At 36.9% G+C, this 19155-nt stretch overlaps 2 protein-coding genes across 7 annotated transcripts in view; one reads left to right on the top strand and one right to left on the bottom strand.

The window, feature by feature from the left end:
- GFRAL (GDNF family receptor alpha like) overlaps positions 1–7985 on the top strand; it is a 28792-nt gene extending 20807 nt beyond the window's left edge. Inside the window, exons 9-10 of one of the 3 annotated variants that reach the window (XM_030490667.1) lie at positions 4630–4711; positions 5690–7985. In XM_030490667.1, the coding sequence (XP_030346527.1) occupies positions 4630–4711; positions 5690–5777 (170 nt within the window). In that variant the 3' untranslated portion in view covers positions 5778–7985. The remainder of the gene's footprint in view (positions 1–4629; positions 4712–5689) is intronic. The other 2 variants (XM_030490668.1, XM_030490665.1) reach the window with 2 other exon arrangements.
- Positions 7986–9283: 1298 nt separating this feature from the next.
- The window catches only part of HMGCLL1 (3-hydroxymethyl-3-methylglutaryl-CoA lyase like 1), an 82853-nt gene continuing 72981 nt past the window's right edge, over positions 9284–19155 (bottom strand). For all 4 annotated transcript variants that reach the window (XM_030490797.2, XM_030490795.2, XM_030490796.2 and 1 more), the window contains exons 8-9: positions 18959–19084; positions 9284–14589 (exon numbers count right to left, since the gene is read on the bottom strand). In XM_030490797.2, the coding sequence (XP_030346657.1) occupies positions 14476–14589; positions 18959–19084 (240 nt within the window). In that variant the 3' untranslated portion in view covers positions 9284–14475. The remainder of the gene's footprint in view (positions 14590–18958; positions 19085–19155) is intronic.

Here is a 19155-nt window from a genome sequence, read left to right as displayed (position 1 = left end):
ATATAATGTGCTGATGTCTTGTTGCTACATAAAAAACCTCAGAAGAACCCTTTAGTTAGCTTGTCATTGAAAGATACAAAGACATCTTTCGCCAATTCAAACTAATGACCGTTTACAGACCAGCATGCTCAGAAGAAACTCAGTATTTCTTCAACTTTTTAATTTTATAATTAACCCCCCCCCCAAAAAAAACCACCAAAAAACAAAAAAACCAAACCAACAAACCAAAAACCACTTACTGTTCAAAACCAGTAAGATTTCTCCATTATATTCAGTGGCATTGCAAATCGTGCCATTGTATAAGATTTGTTTTAATAAAAGGAGTCTTTCATTATAAATAATAAATCTAAACATATATGCATATATTCATATATATTGGCTAAAAAAATATAACCCTGTTCAGTTGGAAGAATATTATTCCAGCTTTTGTTGCAACCATATGATAACAGGGTTGTGTAAAAATCTTAACTAGATTTGCACTCATTCACACACCCAGGAGGGTACAGGCCAACCCAGTTATTTGTGGGCTGATACAAGCCTGCTGACAAGATGTGATGTGGGCAGAGTCCTAAGCACATAAAAGTTAATGAGACTTTTGCTGTAAGCTTAGATGAGGCCAGAATTTTATGTCATTTTGGAAACAACATCAAAAAGTGATAAATCAAACAAAAGTTGTCCAAACTTCAAAAATATTGTTATTTCCTACCTAGTTATGCACTTTCAGCCTAGTTTTGACTTAAAACTATGCAAATTATCTTCATGATTTTACAGCTCCACATAATGTAAAAGATTGCTTCCCCTACTTTAATTTGAAAAATTAGTCATACGTGAAGATAAGCATCCACTTTCATCAGCATAGAGCTTTGGAGCTAAGATATTTTTTGGCTGGAAGAGAAAGCTAGAAATACAGTATTCTTATCCTGTTCTTGTGAGATACAATAAAATTGGGCTTGACTCAAAACTGTTGAAATTAATCTCATCTGAAATTGTAGAGTTATCATTTATTTCCTACTGAGGAGTTTTGCTGTGCTAAGAATCTAGATAAAAGGGTAATTGGCGGGGTTTATCTATAATTATACCAGGTGCTGTGGGAATTGAGATTAGTTCAGCTCCAGAAACTTTAATTTGTAAGGTATGAGACACTGTTGTTGCAATTTAAACCCAGTCAGTAACTAAGTACCACGCAGCTAGCACACTCCCTCTGGGGAAGAGAGCTGGGGGAAAAAAAGGTAACACTTGGGGGTTGAGATAAGAACAGTTTAATAATGGAAATAAAGTAAAACATAATAATAACAATAATAATCAAAGGAAATAAAGAGAGAGAGAGGAATGAACCCCAAGAAACCCAAGACATGCATGATACAATTGCTCACCATCCACTGACCAATGCCTAGCCCATCCATGAGCACCAATCAGCCACTCCTAGCCACTTCCCCCCCAGTTTATATACTGGGCATGACGTGCTGTGGTATGGAATACCCCTTTGGCCAGTTTGGGTAAGGTGTCCTGTCTGCTCCCTCCTGGCTTCCTATGCCCCTCCTCACTGGCAGAGCATGAGACTGGAAAGACCTTGATCAGGGTGCGTGCTACTTAGCAACAACTAAAACATTGATGTGTTATCAGCATTGTTCTCATACTAAATCCAAAACACAGCACTGCACCAGATACTGGGAAGCAAACTAACACTATCTCAGCCGAAATCAGGACAATTGTCAAACTGACTGTTTTATAAATGTAGAAAAAAGCTGTGACAAGCTGCAGGTAGCCAAGAAGCCTCTCAGCACCAGCTGGAATTAATCTGTCTGATTTCCTCATAAGCAGGTAGATTTACACAAGAGTGTAATCCCACTAATTGTTGCAGCTGCTAAACCCATTGCTATCATGTACTGAACTTCATCTTTGGAAATGTGCGTGTCTATGCAGACAGCTCCAGTTAATACTTCAGTGTTACCTGTAGCCCCAATCATTGCACCCCTGAGGTCTGCAGCCCACCCTATGAAGGGCAAGACATGCATCATGCAGTTGCAGTGGCTCTGCTGTAAACTTGCCCCAAAGTGAGAAGGTCCACGAGCTTCTCATGACTACAAGCCACCACCATGGGACAGAGCAGCCCTCTCAGCACCTCACAGCCCTTCCCTTTGCAATGGAAATGACTACTCTCCACTTGTGTCAATTCACTCTCTGCAGGACCAAGCTGGAAATAGCTTGTATTTTACCCACCTCCTATTATGTCTTTAGACACCACATGTTTCTTTCTTTGTGGTACATGCAGATATTTGTAACCTTTTCTCCGTAGTCAGACAACCCAAACCTCAGTCAGTTGAAGAGAAGTACTGAAATAGGGACAGCTGTTTCTTAGAAGAGTAATGACATAGGCATGTTATGTACACCATACTTCATATCTATATTTCTTAACTGCCTTCACAGTATTTCACATTTCAAGAACTGATTTGGTATAGATTAATAGTAAATATTTCTATAAAATATCTTTCGGGTTTTTAAAGAAGAGCAGAATGCCTGTCAAGAAACACACACCCAATGACATATTTAAGGGAAGATGAAAAAGCACATTCAAGTAGTTAAACCACAAAAAATATATAAAATGGAGAATTAGCTCTTCAGCCATAAAACTGTGCCCTCTCTTAGCTCTACAAATTCCCTCACTTCTCAGAAGGTAGGAGAAAATACATGGTTTCTAGCATGATCTCATCATCAAGATATTGCTTGTGTTCCCCATAGAACTGAAAATGCTATAATCAACAGCTCTTTTACAATCAACAGCAATTGCTTCACCAGAACCATAGCATAAGATTTTGACGAAAAAATAGAACATTTTAATTTCATTTAATCATTTCAGAATGTTTTGCTTTATCAAAATGAGACAGCTTTTCCAACTTTTAAAAGAAAAATATTACAATGTTTTGGTGAAATTATATTAGCCCATTTTTAACCATCCTTGAGCTTTGTTCCTAATAATTTTCCTAGTCTTGTGGGAAGTGATGTACTTTAAAAACTTCTATTTACCTTAAAGATGTATGAATCTCACTCTTCACTCCAGAAAAGCAGGAAACTTTTGCCTCTACAAGTGCTCCTGCAGCTTTTCTACAGCTTGCTTTCTTTCTACACGCATGTCTGTCTTTCTACAGATTTAAAAAAAAAAAAAAAAGGAAAAACTGAGTGTGTAATTAAGATTTAGAAACTGGGGGGGGGGGGGGGGGGGGAAGTCTAAAAAGTATTCTTTTCCTAAAATTCACCATCTTAAAGAAATGTAGCTTGAGAGGAGGGACAACTGCTGATCTATTTTTTAATGTATGTTATTAGCAGTTTTGCACGAAGATAGACCTCACCCCTCTTCCTTCAAAAATTCACCACATTACATATTGTTAGTAGCTTGATGCATTAAGAGGCATGTTCATACTGTGCTGGTTCAATCATTGCTTTCATCTTCCTTTTATTGGAAAACTTGACTTTTGGATAGCTTTTTGAGAAGAAGTGTCAGCTGGCAATAAAAACCCGGCAGATCCAAACCTCTGCTCTGCTCCATACAGCCTGTGTTTGTATTACACTATATGCTACATCATTGCATGTATGCAGTCTATACAGAAATGGCTCATTTAGGGTCTGTGTTTGCATATGCACAAACATAAAAGAACATATAATAACTGGTAACTGATTCAGAGACCAGAATTTGGCCTTCTCAGCCCAGAGAAGTGGCTCAGATTTGTGGCCAGGACTTCATCTCTTCCTCAGTTAATGTTTCACTGACTAAGGTGGAGCAGCTTGGAAACAGCTCTGAATTTGAGTTCCTATATAAACAAAACTTATTTGATTGTATAAACATGACAGAATCAGTGCAACAGGTCTCATGTTTTATGCTTGCAGCTCTGGATTTTGAGTCCTCTTGTCAAGTCATCTAACCTCTGCACTCTTCATCCCAGGCTCAGGCGTATGTTACAGTCTCAACTGAAACTTTTCCTTCAGAATATTTGATCAAAACTGATGAATTAATTCCTTCAGGAAAAAAAAAGTTTCTCCTTACTTGTAAAACAAAAGTTGAAACACCTCCCAGTTTTTCAACAGTTGGAATTTTTAGCACATAAGCCACCTAAGTGACTTTTTGGTGAGAAGCCAAAGAGAAAGGGAAAACTGCATGGGCCCAGGGCCCAGAAACACAGTGTTAGATCCCATTTTACATTAATTTGTTTCTAGATCAAGTCTTGCTTCACACTGCGATGATGGCAACATGCAAAAAATGAAAAGAGATCCAACAGGTAAGGACGGACTATGTCTCCTCTGATACAGGGAATAAAATCAGCACTTTAAAACAAATGAGGAGAATATTCCAAACCACAAATCAGAGTAACAAGCTGTCCCCTTGGCATAGAGTAAAAGGTAGTGCTACACATATGAAGTGCTATTGGGGCTGGAATTTACTAGAAGGAGTCTGAAAATTATTTTTGGTGAAGGAAGAGTTATTCCTACCATTGGCTTTTTCCTCCTTTTAATTACTTATATCAGAATTGATAACTAATTTAGCTTACATATGTGTGCATTCCAATTCAGATTTCAAATCTGATTCTTCTTACTAAAGAAATAAATGTTTCATGTCTTTCTGTTTTTTACTTATAGGTGAAACAGTCTACATTATTGCCTATTCCTCCTGCATAGTTCTCATCTTAGGAACAGTCCTATTGACTCTCCTAAAGATCAGGTAATTTGATAGGGATATTAATCACTGGTTCTAGGAAATTAGAAAAACAGAAAATAAAATGTTTTGCCTTAGTTAAGAGGTGGACACTGTGATCATCTTCAGAAACAGTCCAGCATGCCCCAGTGATGGAAAGAACTGACATTGTGGGTGTCAGCAGGGAAATGTGAAATACGATACGTATCTACAATGCCCTCCATTCATGCAGAGATTCCAGGCTTCAGGAGCTTTCATTTCCTGCCCCATGGCAGGGGAAGATGAAATCTGAATTCAAAAAATTCTGCACGCCTAACTTCCTAGCCCTGTAGCAGGCAGAGGTAATGCAGAAAGGAAATGAGAATACTCAGCATTACAACATATTTAGAAATCAAACCGTGAATGCTGTTATTGTAGTTAATATTCTTGCCAAATGCCATTTTTGCTGATAGGATGCTGTAAACATTCCCCCACATGCAGTATGAGAAACTGCCCAGACAGCAATGCTCGGTAAGAAACCAGAAATGTGCATTCACTTAGTTAAATGAACATGGCCTTTTCTGAAATGATACATTTTCTTGGACCAAATTAAATGGCCAGATTTCAAGAATTACACTGTCAGATGATAGGTAACAGAACATGATGTAGCAGGAGCTATATATAGTGGGAGGTATATTGAGTCGAATTTCATTATTAAATTCAGAGGCAGATCAAAGAGGAATCATGCAGAAAAATGCAAAAGGCAAGGCAAGGATATATGGGAACAGAGGCTTTCTCTTTAAGTTTGCAGTTACAGGAATATCAGCATATAAATAAAATTCAGATTTAAAGAATACAGGGGATGGAAGAAAGAACAGTACATTAATAATAGTGAAGGGAATTATTTTATATCACAGCATTCATCATAAAAATAGGGGAATTTTGCCACTGATTTCAATTAAGCCAAAGTTCAAACCAAAAGCTGTATAGTTTATTGTTAAATGCATGCACATTCTTTGTTTTCAGAGCCTGCAGAACAAAACATGAGTCAAGAAGTCCCTCGCCAGACCATTCTTCTGAAACATTTATGGTCCATTATAAAAGTCACATATGAACTGCTCTGTTGCTTATGCTTTTTAAGGCTGTTCTTGAAAGCCAGCCTGTTGTACATATGCGATAATAAAACATATATTAGAAAAACTACTATAAATTATGGAATTTTGTAGTTGAGCATACAAAAGATGTTTGTATTTATTAACCCATATTAAAGCGTTCACAAGCTAAGCAAAAATAGAACTGTACTCTCTCTTATTTGTGTAGATCCACAGATCTGTCCTGAGCAGCACATTTCCTACATCTCTAGATGAACACAACAATGGTATAAATGCTGTATCAGCACGAATCTGCCTAGCAGCGACAATCTTTGAAACCAGCCCTTCTGATCTGAACTCATCTGGTGGAAAAGTTAAAAAAAATCCACTTAGAAACATTTAAGAGAGCTGTTAAAAAGTATGTTTGTGGTAGTTTTGCACACTAGGTTCCTACGTACCGAATACCTGAAACGATATTTGTAAGGCAGCAGTCACATGTGGGCTGCCTGTAGTTTGATGGTGGAACACTTGTGGAACAGGAGGAGATGGAGATTCCAATCCCTTTCAGTACAAATAGGAATTAAACTGGCTATTGGGGCTAATACTTTGACCTCAGTATATTGTTGCTGAAACTTTTTGATTTCTCCTCCAATATGCTTTGAAAAGCATTGACAATTTGAATATAGTAATTTTAGAAAGAATTTTGTGGTCTTAATGCCCAGTGGAGAAAGCCACTTCCTTGGGGCTGAAGTGAAGTGCCTGTTTCTCAAGAGAGAAGTTACGACCCACCTCATCATCTGTGTTTCCTACTCATTGTCTCTAGGCAAGACCTGAAGTGCCTTATTCTCCCTGTGCACTGTACTGGGAGTCATGGTCCCTAACACACCACTCTGGATCCCACTTTCTGGCCATGAGTTCTGGATTTCTCCCTGTAGCTGAGCTGTTTTGCTAGATTTAAGCTTCTATTTACTAGCAATTAGTTGTCATTGTTATATCTTTGTAATGATTGATTTGGTCAGCACAGGATAATGGACTGGCATTTCTTATACAACAGTTACCATGAATGGCATATGTACTGGTTTGCTACGATAGCATCTGATTAATTATATTTTGAATTTGATCAATTTGAATTATGTATGAATTCCCAACTAAATATAACTAAATGTAACACAACACAGTATCAGGAATGAAATACTGGTTCCACTGAATTCAGCTCCAGTTTTGGCTGTGACTGATCCAGATCTAGGGCTAGAAATTTATTGTGTGATCAGAAGAGCAGGAATCTCTCTGCTCTTCAATGTGAGTTTTGCTGCTGGCTTTGGTAGCCTGTGAAATGACTTAGGGTGAAAGCAAAATCTTAGGTTTGCAGTTCTGCTGGGGAGAGTTTTAGAAATTTTTTACAATTATTACAACAGGCATTTCCTCTTTCTTTAGGATTGGCATAAACTCAAAAATGCCTTCTAGTTTTGCAATCAAATTATATCTCATTACTAAATCAGCTTTTGGACAAAAATACAACAGAAAAGTGCAAATTCAGTTAGTTTGCAAATCAAAACGATCTCCTTTATCAGTCCAACAATTTGCAGCATTTAGTTTACCTTCCACCATGTGGGTATTTTGAAAGTAGTATGTTAATATTCTCAATCTTAAAACTGTGAAGAGGAAAAATTCAAACTAAAAAAGATGGTGAGAATACATTCCCATCAGTGTTGGATAAAATAATTTCTTTATATAGGAAATGCACATATGAAGTGAACCCTGTATTGGTTTTCAGTCTGACTTAAAAAAAAAATAAAAATTCAATGCTGAACCCTCTTTATCACAGAATTTGAAGAGATCCATTCGTATTCAGATGTAACTAAACCTAAATCAAAAACATCTCTTGTAACTTTCTGTCTTATAAACTTTTTTTTTTAAATTATATTTAGATACTAGAAACTCTACTCATACATGTGCTTAGACACACACACACACAAGTATGTAAATGGCATTTGAAACTGAGGGTAACTGTGGGTTACTCTGAAAGACAGCAAGATATTTATGGCTATTGTGTTGCTTCTGTAATTTTACAGGCTCTTTTCATTAGAGCTCACTTCATTGCTTAATGGAAAAGTACATTTCCTCCATTATACATGTAAAATGTATTGTTTTGGTTTATATTTCCCAGTGACACTGTTGTCTGTCAATTGTATCTAGGTGTTAATTATTAAATAAAGGAATTTCTGCTGGAATGACCTGTGTTCAAGTGATCACAATTAGACTCTAACTGCTCTGTCAATAGTTTTGTGCTGGAAGAAGTAGTATCTTTGTGAGAGCATCATCATTAAAATCTTTCCCCCTGAAGTGAGACATCTGCACCTAATTCACAGCTGAGGAAAATTAGGTCTCATTGATGACTTGGGATTCCCAGGACATAGGTCATTTTGGGTAAGGATATGGTGTTCACCTCCCTTCCATTGTAGCTAGGACATTGGAAAGTGAAGAAATGAAGACTGGTTGGGCTAGAGGGAGAAAGCATAAATTTTAGTCTTACAGCAAGGGGTCCCAGATTTTTCTTTCAAGATTGTTTATGTAGTTTATCTAAAGATTTTTTTCAAATTAAATGTGTAAAGAGTTTTTGAGACAAGTGCACAGAACTAGCTGTTCCTTGTGCAGTACTGAAGCTACAAGGCTTTAAAGTCTCCACTTTTCCTGTCTTGACACAGTGAGTCTTGAATTCTTCAAAAGGAAGATTTTTCTCAGCCAACCTGTTTGTGAGGTGAAAGAATGAGCTGCCTGGACAGATGAGTTGGGACTCAGCCTTTTCAGGCTGTTGTGGGAATCACATCCTGGTACTCTGAGCTGCATGTCAGATCAAGCTAGTAACATAGAAGATAGATGGAAGCAGCACCAACAGCATCCTGAAGATGGTGCCTTAGAAGAGTGAACACCATTCAGTTCTTTTAAAAAAATTACTATGGTTGTCTTTCCACCAGTGAAAACGCTAACTGTTGGATTCAAGCTAGGTGAAGATAACTAGCTGCAGCTCAAGTTGAGGCACTTCAATAGTGCATGGGATGGGGAATTTTAGTGCTGACTTTTCCAAGAACATTCCCTGACCAACACGATGATGTTTCAGACCACATGCTGAAATCATTCGGTTTCCCATGAAGTGTGTAGGGGGTCTTAGACATCACTTAAGGGGCACAGATTTCTAATCTGCAGTGTAACATCCAAAGTTAGTTAATGCCTCATTGAATTTTTGACTCCTACCTCCAGTCCTGGCCCTAGCTTTTAATATTTAGTTAATGGACGGAAGAAATATTTCCCCAGTAACTCAGAAGAGATTTGTCAGCTATAAAAGCACAGAGGAACAACTGATAAAAAGGTAATCTGAAGAAAATGCACTCCAAATGGATCATGAGGTAACAAAGTCAACACAGGCATATGTGTCAGAGTGACAGCTTATATTTGCTAATGCTGTGTGTGTGAGCTGGTTAGTCAGAGCTGCTGTATCTGGTGTAATACATAAGCATATCAGTTTCAGTAAACACTGAGATATATTTTATTTCAGCTTTAACACCGCATATTGCAAAATCACAAATGCATTTAACCAAGAGGGTACCAGATAATTCCTTAACAAACATATAATCTCTCTGACACAGGTTTCAAAAGACTAAGTTGACTTTGGCTGTAGTCCTTCTGCCTGCAGTGTTATTGCAGCAATGAAGACCAACACTGCATTAGAGCAGGACCATAGAGAAATAAAAAAATCTTCAAAAATATAACATAACAAAAGAAAAGCATTGATCAGTAAGCCAAGAACTGGAAGGTGTTTTTCATTCACTTCTCCAGATTGACTCTTCCATTCAGTCAGTTGTCTAGACATTTCACAGTCTATAAAGAGAACTTAAGGCAGTCCGTGAAATCACAGTGGAAAAAAAAAGAACAGTGGCAGAGAATACTCATTTTCAGGTATCACAATAACTGAACAATATTTTTACTCCTTAAAAATAACTCAGTGAACAAATAGTATTTCATTTCAACAGCACTGATCCAAAACACAGGAATTTTACCTCACAGACTTGCAGTCTTCATTTCTTGAATCCTTATTACAATAATAAAAGTTTTATGAACTCAAATGATGCTATTAAGAAAGGAAAATTAGCCAAAGCCTCTCTGGATTTATTTTCAAGACCAGAATATTCACTTCTTATTTCCATAAACTCTGTTTATACATGAAAATGAAACATTAAAGTGCTGGTTCAGAGCCAAGTTGCCTAAATACATAAAAGTTTAAACTACAACGCAAGCTGCTGCTGGAATATATTAGCACTATCCATGTATGGGTTCCATGTCACTGCTGTCTTGTGAAAGGCACTGAAGAACACTTATGCCCATTACTAATGGAACTGATTAACTTCTCCAAAAAATCACACCAGTCACATCTTCAGAACAACATAATGTCTTGACCTGCCAAGGAAGCCAGTATTTTACTTTCTAGCTATTGCCAAACTACATGGGGAAAAGCAAAACTACTGTGAAAGTATTAGAGAAATTTCCAGCAACATGACATTCGTCACAGGTTCAGAACAGGGCACAGGCCAAAGACCGTGCTGCGAACTTCAGTTTACATACTTCATGGCCTTGGCACAAGTAAGATGATCTCAGTGTTGTGTGAGATCTCTGCAGTGACTGGTACAGTGAGCTACAAAGAAGTAAATATCTTGGTATACCTAATTTGTGTCCAATAAGAGTTGGCAGGCCAGTCAGTAACTACTTCTCTCCTGCATGCTGAGTTTATGCTACCTCCTTTTCAGCATTTACAGAGGTCCATCAGCAAAACAGACAGGGAGACAGTATGTCCTCACATCCCAACAATGTGATCATGATATTCAGCACTCTGTTGCTTTTTCTTCATACCTTTCAACAAATATATACACATATAATTTTTATAATGACATAGTAATAAGAACATCTGCTCATGGAAGCCAAACACCTGGATGCAAGCCTTCTGCAGCCAGAGGGTTAATTCAGCGTGAAGGGACAGCAATGTACTCAGTGAGGGACACTGATAGGGGCTAAAAGAGCAGGAACCACTAGTGATGGGTCACTGAATATAAGCATAAAGGTTTAGAAAGTCAGAAGCACTGGAGAGAAGCAGCACCATCCCATGACTTGGCATATTTTTGAAGGGATGTATTCTCAACTGCTTTATTATGTGCTGAATTCAATGCTGCCCATGTGAATGATGCTCATGGCATCTACTGGATTAGCTCTTGTTCTTATAGGCAATATATGCTTATTTCGTAAAGCCAAAGATCAGCATTTAAATGCTGCACACAGTCAAAATGATGCCAGCCCAGGAAAGCAGTGTAGCAGCACTTTGTGTGTCTAACAAGTTTGAGTAGCACGAACTTGAGATGTTTCAGGATTCTCAGTCACACTACAAGTAAAGAAGGATTTTTATGGGGATTGCTCACCTGGACCCACAGACCTAAATTCATCCCAGGTGGCACTTTTGGCACATAAATGGGGGGTTTTTTTATTTTTTATCTGGCTCTATGTTTCTTCCTCCCTTGTAAGGATCCTGACAAACAATCTATTTGTCTGTGACCTCTACCCTGGATTACTATAAATCACTATGTGGTCAAAGCTGAAAGTGCGGGTAAAGAACAGGCTCCAGATGTGACTGCTCATCTTTTCCAGTGCTCACATCATTACAAAGTAACAGACCTGCATTTAAGGCTCTCCACAAACTCTCAAGTAGTTTCTAAAACAGACCCAATAAAGAACCAAAGCATTTTAGGTTGTCCATCCCTGTGATTTAATAGGTACCCTGTTTCAGTGCACAGGGAGAGTTAAGAGCCTTAGAATTGCAAACTGGACAGCCCAGATGCTGAAAAGCATCTGCACTATACACAGAGGCATATCTGAAAACCCCTCCACAGTGTAAGGGCCTCCTAGTGCCAAAGTTAATAGTACTGCATGGTGACTAGGAACATAGATGTCTAAAACTCCCAAAGAACTGAGCAGAGCTAGCTCTTTTATTCTATATTCTATATGTTCTACATAGGTATTTTCTTTAACACAAAAATCATGGTAGTAGTGAAACTACTCACTTTTATCTAAGATGTTGTAGTTAGTATACTTACTGAAAAACTGGACAGTACCAGTTCAGTTCCTAACTTGGCCTACAGCTGAAGCCCTCACCGCCATTTGCAAGGAACAACTCTTACTTGTTGCAGAGACACCTTTTTCTTGTGATCTTTCTGGTCTCAAAAATTTTTAATTCCATCCTGCCCAGTGGCACAACTTCAACCAGATTTACTATAAAGTCTGTTCTTTCTCGCTTCTGCATGTACCTGGGTGGTTGATTAGGATGCCAGAAAACGTGCATCTCAATCTCCCCAGGCTGAGTAGCAAGCTAATCTCAGATCAATTGTTTAGTCTGACATTCAGGCTAATATTTAAAAGGTGGTTTGTATCACAATTACTTTCTTTCTTTTTTTCTTTTTTCCCAAGGGGTGACTTCACTTCCATTCTTTGAAAGGCTCAGTCTTGCTTATATCAGTTAAACATGCTCACAGGATCTTGGGTAGAAGCAAATTCATCAGGCCTTACATAAGAACTGCATCCTTCAGCTCAAAATGAGCTAATTCTGTGCCTGCACAGAAGCAAACTAATGAGGAAATTCTATTGTTAAACAAGAAAGTATTACAGTGTGGTTAGTCACCTTCAGGAGTAAATGGAACCTGAATTAGAGTCTTTAGAATTTCAATTCTGGCACCTCATTTAGGCTTGACTACTATTTATTAGACCAAGAACAGCCAAAATACTGCTGCAGATTCCTCACTTCTTCATTTGATCTAATCCATTATAGAGTTTTTAAATCTGTGAATGGTTCAGGACCTGGTTTTATTAAAGTTTGTGGTTTGATATATGAGCCACAGTGGCTGCTAAATAACAAAGCCCCAGCTGAATCATGGGAAAGTGAGGACAGAGCATTTTCTGTGGTGATCCAACTATGTGCAACCAGTGTAGGTCAAGCCAGTAATGGTGCTCATATCTTCAAGAGTACTGAAAAGTCCCGTTACTAGATACCGGAGGAAAGTGTACCATTTAGTATTTTGGATTAATAGGCAGGATATTTCCTGCCTCACCTGAACAATTTCTTTGCTTTTCTTTGACTTTTACCATGAGAAGAGTGATACAATGTAGTTTCTATTAGTTTTGACTATCATTTTGGCATAAACAGGATAGAGGTTTTATATCAAATTTATAGCTTTGAGTTATTTGGCATGTAAAGTTTGACTTCCTTGAACTGTGCGAATTCTAAACTACAATACTGCCTAAAAGACCTCAGAAAAAGTTCACTTGAGTACTTCAAAGGCAAACCGAGACTCAGCTGTAACTTGGCAGAGTTGAGTTCCAGACAAAAATGATTCAGTCTTTTCCTTCTTTATGTTATCTTTCACTTTCTTTTGTCTTATCTTTTCCCAGATTTTCATATTTTGGAGGAAAATGGAGAATATGGAAAAAGATCATAGTCCAGTATTTTAGGTTTTCATATTAACAGGCTACATTCAGAAAAAAATATAGATCAAGGTTAAATACAGAAGGATCCTACACAGTCAACCAATAACAGTACCAACGTTTCAGGCTGAAAAAATGACAATATTTTCATGGCACTTTTGAACAGTTTATAGATAGGATAAGGCTCTTTGAATTTGTCCATTACTGATCTAAAAATGACAATGAGTTCACTGGCATCTTGCTGAACTAAGACATTTAAAAGAACAGCATCACTATCAGTAAAGCACTGAGAAAAATTATAAGTGGTTTCCTTCGTGTAAGCTAGTCCACCAGAATATTATTAACCTCAAAAACTCATGACTTTTAAGTGAGAATGTCAATTCATAGACTATAGAATAAAAAAATGAAATTGTTTGATGAGATCTTGGACAAAAATTCAGCCCCTTCTACACTTCTATTACCCTGAATGATGGTTGAAAATTCTGCCAATTTTTAATTGCTTCCTATAAGTTTTAATACAGTTAACGAAAACGAAAAAAAGCAAATACAACAAATTTAACATATGTAACAAATAAGGAAATTTGCATTAGATTTGTAGGATCTGGCAGATTGCCATTCACCACAAAGTCTTGGAACAAGATAAAGTCATCCATAACTTAACAGATGTTAAACAAAACAAAAATAAAAAAGTGCTATTGCTAAATATTCTTATGGTGAATTCAGATTTGGCTCCATGTTCATAACACAACTGACTTGACAAATGAAAAGTAAAGATTCAGATAAATAAAACACATAACAGAATGGCCACACGCAGTGTGGGATCTCATAAACTACTGCAAATATTTGTACTGTTCTAAAGTCATCTTGATTAAAAAGTAACTATGTATTCACTGCTTTTACCCAGTTTTCCTGAAAAGAACTAAAATTCAATTTAAAACACGATTAAATATCCTGGTGTTTATAAATTTTTCTCATCTGTAGAAGTTCCAAGCACAAGGTTCTGTACTAGTCTTTTATTTCTTACTTACAAATCAGACAATTCTTGACAAGACAGTACAGTGCAATAACTCTTCCCATAATAAAAAGTTATATATGGGTTCTATTTTGGTTCTTTGCCGAAATTATTTTCTTAGATTTGTTTTCTTGATATAAATGTCCTTGGTCGATGTAGATGAAAAATGTAATTAAGCTGCAAAAAACATTAATTTAATTGACAGTTCCAGTATTGAAGGAAGCTTGTGCAACCTTTGAATTTGTTTTCTTGTTCAAAGCTGTGCAGATGAAGTTTCCAGCTTCCATCACTGTATAAAGATTTACTCCCTAAAAAAGAAGTGAAAAATGTTAAGAATAATAAATTCACATGTTGAAAATGCTTAAACTCCAAGGTTTCTTTTTTGCTAGGGTCTAATTTTTGCAAACAAAGGGCCCAATTCATGTCACAGTTCAGAAATGAACATTGGCAGAGTTATAGTGACTTACACAATAGTCACAGCGTCAGTTGTTTGGAAGGACCTACCATTTTGAGAGTGATTTATCCTAACATCAGTGGACCAGATACTCAAGTAGTATCTTTCAAAATCAAAAGAATCTGGAATAGAGAACTGGAAAAACAACTAGAAGAAGTTGGAAGAAAAATATCCTATCTACTTCAGTGCTGTACTTATTTGTCACCCAACACTAAGAAACTTCATGCATACAAGTATCCCATTTGCAGCTCAGGAAAATAGGGGAAACACACTTCTATCGGCAACTGAGTTCAGTGAGAAACAGGATCCTGCATTCTCTTGAATAAATATCATCTCCTTTAAGAAGTTCCTTTCAATGCAAAATTGCAACTTACATTGCTAGCACAACTGAGCAAAAAATTGCAGTTGCTTCATCTGCCCATGCCAAAAAAAGTCCCTTGAGCAACCGTTAACTAACATGAGATACATATCAGTAGTGCTTGGTTGCTAAAATGGAATCAGATCACTGATTAAAGAGGAAAAAAATACTTCATGATTAGCCTCCTGGATTACTCACGTATAGTAAAAGTTTTTGAGTTAGATCATATGAGTGATATAATTACTTACTCTGAAGATTGGAATTTACAAGCCAGTAAAGTTCCTGTACAAGGGATGCAAAGGGGACTTTGAATTACCAATACACTGAGCAGTCACATAAAACTGGGAGACAAATGTCACCCAACATTAAAGAGCAGAAGATGTACTGAACTAGAAATAGACTTTCATAACACTTATGGATTTATGCACTAAAGTTCAGACCAAGACCTGATTTAGATGCTTAATCATTTAATTCAATCTAGTTCTTATTTCAATATTCTATGGTAAAATTTGCCTTTTTCATTCCTGGAATTGGCTAAATATGTTAATGAGAATAGAAATTACTTCATGGAAATGTAATCAAAAACATTTTTAATTTTTTAAAAAAAAAAAAAAAAGCTTCAAAGTTTCTAATCGGCTCTAGTATTTAGTACCATCTAAAACATATTGTTCAAAGACATCCTTTTATAACTGTCTCATTTTAATACAGTTATAACAAGGTTGATTTCAGCTTATTCTGTTTATCCTTTATTGGTCATTACTTAGGATTAGTTTCTAGAGTGCTATTGCATAAAACATAATCTAAAAAATTCTTAGAGCATCTGTGCTTTTTTTACTAGAACAAATGAGAAACATACCACCATAGATATACTTGGTAGTTAGATTATGGAAGACAGCAAAATAAAAACCCCAAACTATACAAAATTCACACTGTCAGCACTGTAACACTGCATAATGCAATATGTATTGATAGGAAACATATGTTCACAGTACACATTCATTAAATGGAATAGAAGCATCTCTGCCTTTTAAATTGTCTTTCTCATGTAAGTGTTGTGAACCAAAGAGGATTACCATTAGGGCATAAAACCTAGCATTCAGAAGTATGACTCACAGGTGGGGATGAGGAAAGAGTAGTGACAGGTGTTTGAGTAAGGTTGTTGAGTCAAAATAATGTATCTTCAGACTTCAGATACTCAGAAATGTGCTTAAGTGTACTTGGTAACCACTCCATGTATCCAGAATTATTCCTTGACACCAAGGAATGAAACCATGAAACACAAGAACAAGTACCTCCAATAGCATCCACGAACTTGGATAAGTGCCTTAAGAACTCAGAAAAGCTTCTGCCAGAAGGCAAAGTCCTTTAACTCCCATTGACTTCAATTAATCAGTTGTCATTCAGCATTCATAAATACCAAGTCTACTATCTTTCTGTACTTCAGTTTTGGTGTCAGTAATGTGAGGCTAACAGTACTTCGGTGTTTCTCAGAAAGGCTTATTGTTTGCCAAGCACTTTGAAGGCATCATAAACACAAATACTATTAGTGTAATTACATAGGAACCATATAGAAAATGTTTTTATAGAAAGTGCATGTCTCCCTACAAAGTTGCATAAGCATTAATGATCTATGGCACAATTATTTATCCATTACCATGGTAGAACCAAGAAATCTCTTTGCAGATGGGCTCTGCTAGAAAATTATTTAACATTTAGCCTGACAGAGATTCATTTCATGTGTCACTTCTTGGTTACATGTTCTGAAGAACAGTATAGAACAAGCAAAATTATTATTTTGCTATAGCTAGTCAATCTGAACCCAGTAATGCATACTTAAATACTGTCCATCCTTTGGTTGACACTTTAAGTGACTTCAGTCAACAAAATTAAAGCTTTAGTGCACAGCTGAGAGGAACATGAGAAAGCACTCCTTGCAAATGGACGGCAGTAGTAATTATAATTTCATTTCGTGCCATTACACAAAAAGGGACATATTAATAGGCATTCGTGATAACGATTATATGATTTTACAGAATTGGCCATGGTACCAAAACCAACCAACACTGCAAAGACCAAAGTTCATACATTAAGCTAGTAATTTTGAAGGTCTGTATCTCTCAACCAGTAAACCACTCTTTTCTTAATGGGCCAGCAAAGGGTCAGGAAACAAAGCCTTGTGTTTTACTATTGCATAATCTTAAATTAAAAAAATATTAAAAAAAAAGGAAAAAAGAACAAAAGGGGAAGTAAGCATTTGATGGTGAGATTCTTGTCTCTGTGGGATTTGGTTTCAACCTTCAGGACAAGCTAGATTCCTGCTTCCTTCTTGGGCAAAAGATCATTAACAGATTAATAAATCTTATCAAAAAGCCTGGAACAAGGTATATTTGATTTAATAAGGATATTTTTATTTAATTGATTCCTTTAGCTTTGGAAAAGTCGATGGGGTTTTTTTTGCCCAAGGAAAGACTGTACAGAAAGTCTAAGTTGCACAGCAATGTAAAGTGAAATACACAATTTCTCCTCCTTATTCCAAAGAACTGTATTGTTTCAAAAGAATAAATGCCTTCTTGACAAAAAAGCTATCCCAAAGCATGTATGAACAGTTTGAAATAGAGTCCACTTGTAAAACGGGCACTTGTGATTAAACTTGTTCTGAACAGGTATCTGAAACCTACACAGAATTCCTTAAGAAGCACATGAAAGCAGATAAGCATTTCAGTGAACTCTGTAAGGTTCTGAATAGGCTTTTGCAGTGCTCAGGGGATGTACAAATCAGAAAAAAGTACCATGATCTTTTCATGTCAAGGAACTCCACTGGCATGTATGCCACACTGAACTGCAACCTACAGACACATTATAAGCACCCCAGTAACTCACATCTTTGTATTTCAGACATCAGGCTTTTCAGTTTCTTTCTGCAGTAGTTTAAATACAAACCATACACATTGCAGTTTTGGAGCTCTTTTTATGTTCTCCTTGAATTTGACTCTATTAAGTCTATGCCTAAATTACAGGTAAAGTCACTGTATTGCTTGGGTCAGTACAAACTCAGTATGCCAATTTCTAGAACAATGGTGATCAACAGGAAGGCCAAAAAGCACATTCTTTGGAGAAGACAGCCTAACTATTCTAGGATTCTATGATTCTATGATTATTTGGTTCTCAGGAATACATAATAACTAACATAACTAACAAGCCAGGGATACTAAATGTGTGCTTTTGAAGTTTAGGTGCTCACTGGTAAGGTTTATTAAAGTGCAGCTCAGTGCAGATAAGCTGCTTTGCCCTTTCCTCCAAGAACAGGGTGGGAAATAAAAACGACTGTGAAGCCTGCTAGCCAGTAACAGATTCTGTACAATTCTGAAATAAATCAAGTGGGCACCTAAGAAATAGCAATACCCTGTGCTTGCGCTTCAAAAGCCACAGTTTTTCTCCACTTTGAAGCCAGAAAAACTGACAAAAAATTAATAAGCAGTATGTGAAAAAAGCTGAGGTCTGCTCAGTCTCTCCACTGTAGAGCTGGTCAACCTTCTAGGGCAATGTCTACAGTAGTAATTTTTTTGTGGTTACTCAGGCAAAGTAATGACTCAAAGCAGTTACTACTGAGCATCTCATAGCTCCAGGTAGGCAGAGAGGGGTTATTCAAATCTCTGTCAAATATGCAAACCAGTCTTACTCTAAATTGCTAGTGAAGAGAACATACCTGTCAAGCCATGTTAAAGAACTGAATTTGTAAAAACTACTATTTGCTCCCAGTATTTTCTTTTACAGCACAAGTAATTGTCAGGTATGTATTATATGTTTTTTAGAAAAATACTTTTGTATTCCTTAAAGTCTTAAGTAGAAAGTAAAAATATCTTACTGTGTTGATCCCCAGACCATTAAGCATGTATATCACATCCTCTGTGGCTACATTTCCAGTAGCACCTTTTGCATAGGGACAACCACCCAGTCCTGCAACAGATGAATCCACTACAGCAACTCCCATCTGGAAGATAACAACACAGAAATGCAACATCAGCACAGAGTACTATTTATAATTATTCATAAATTGCAGGA

Source organism: Strigops habroptila, chromosome 6 (assembly GCF_004027225.2).
Source record: "Strigops habroptila isolate Jane chromosome 6, bStrHab1.2.pri, whole genome shotgun sequence".
Classification (NCBI taxonomy): domain Eukaryota; kingdom Metazoa; phylum Chordata; class Aves; order Psittaciformes; family Psittacidae; genus Strigops; species Strigops habroptila.
The sequence above is the reverse complement of the archived record's forward strand: the minus strand, read 5'-3'. Positions and strand labels throughout refer to the sequence as shown.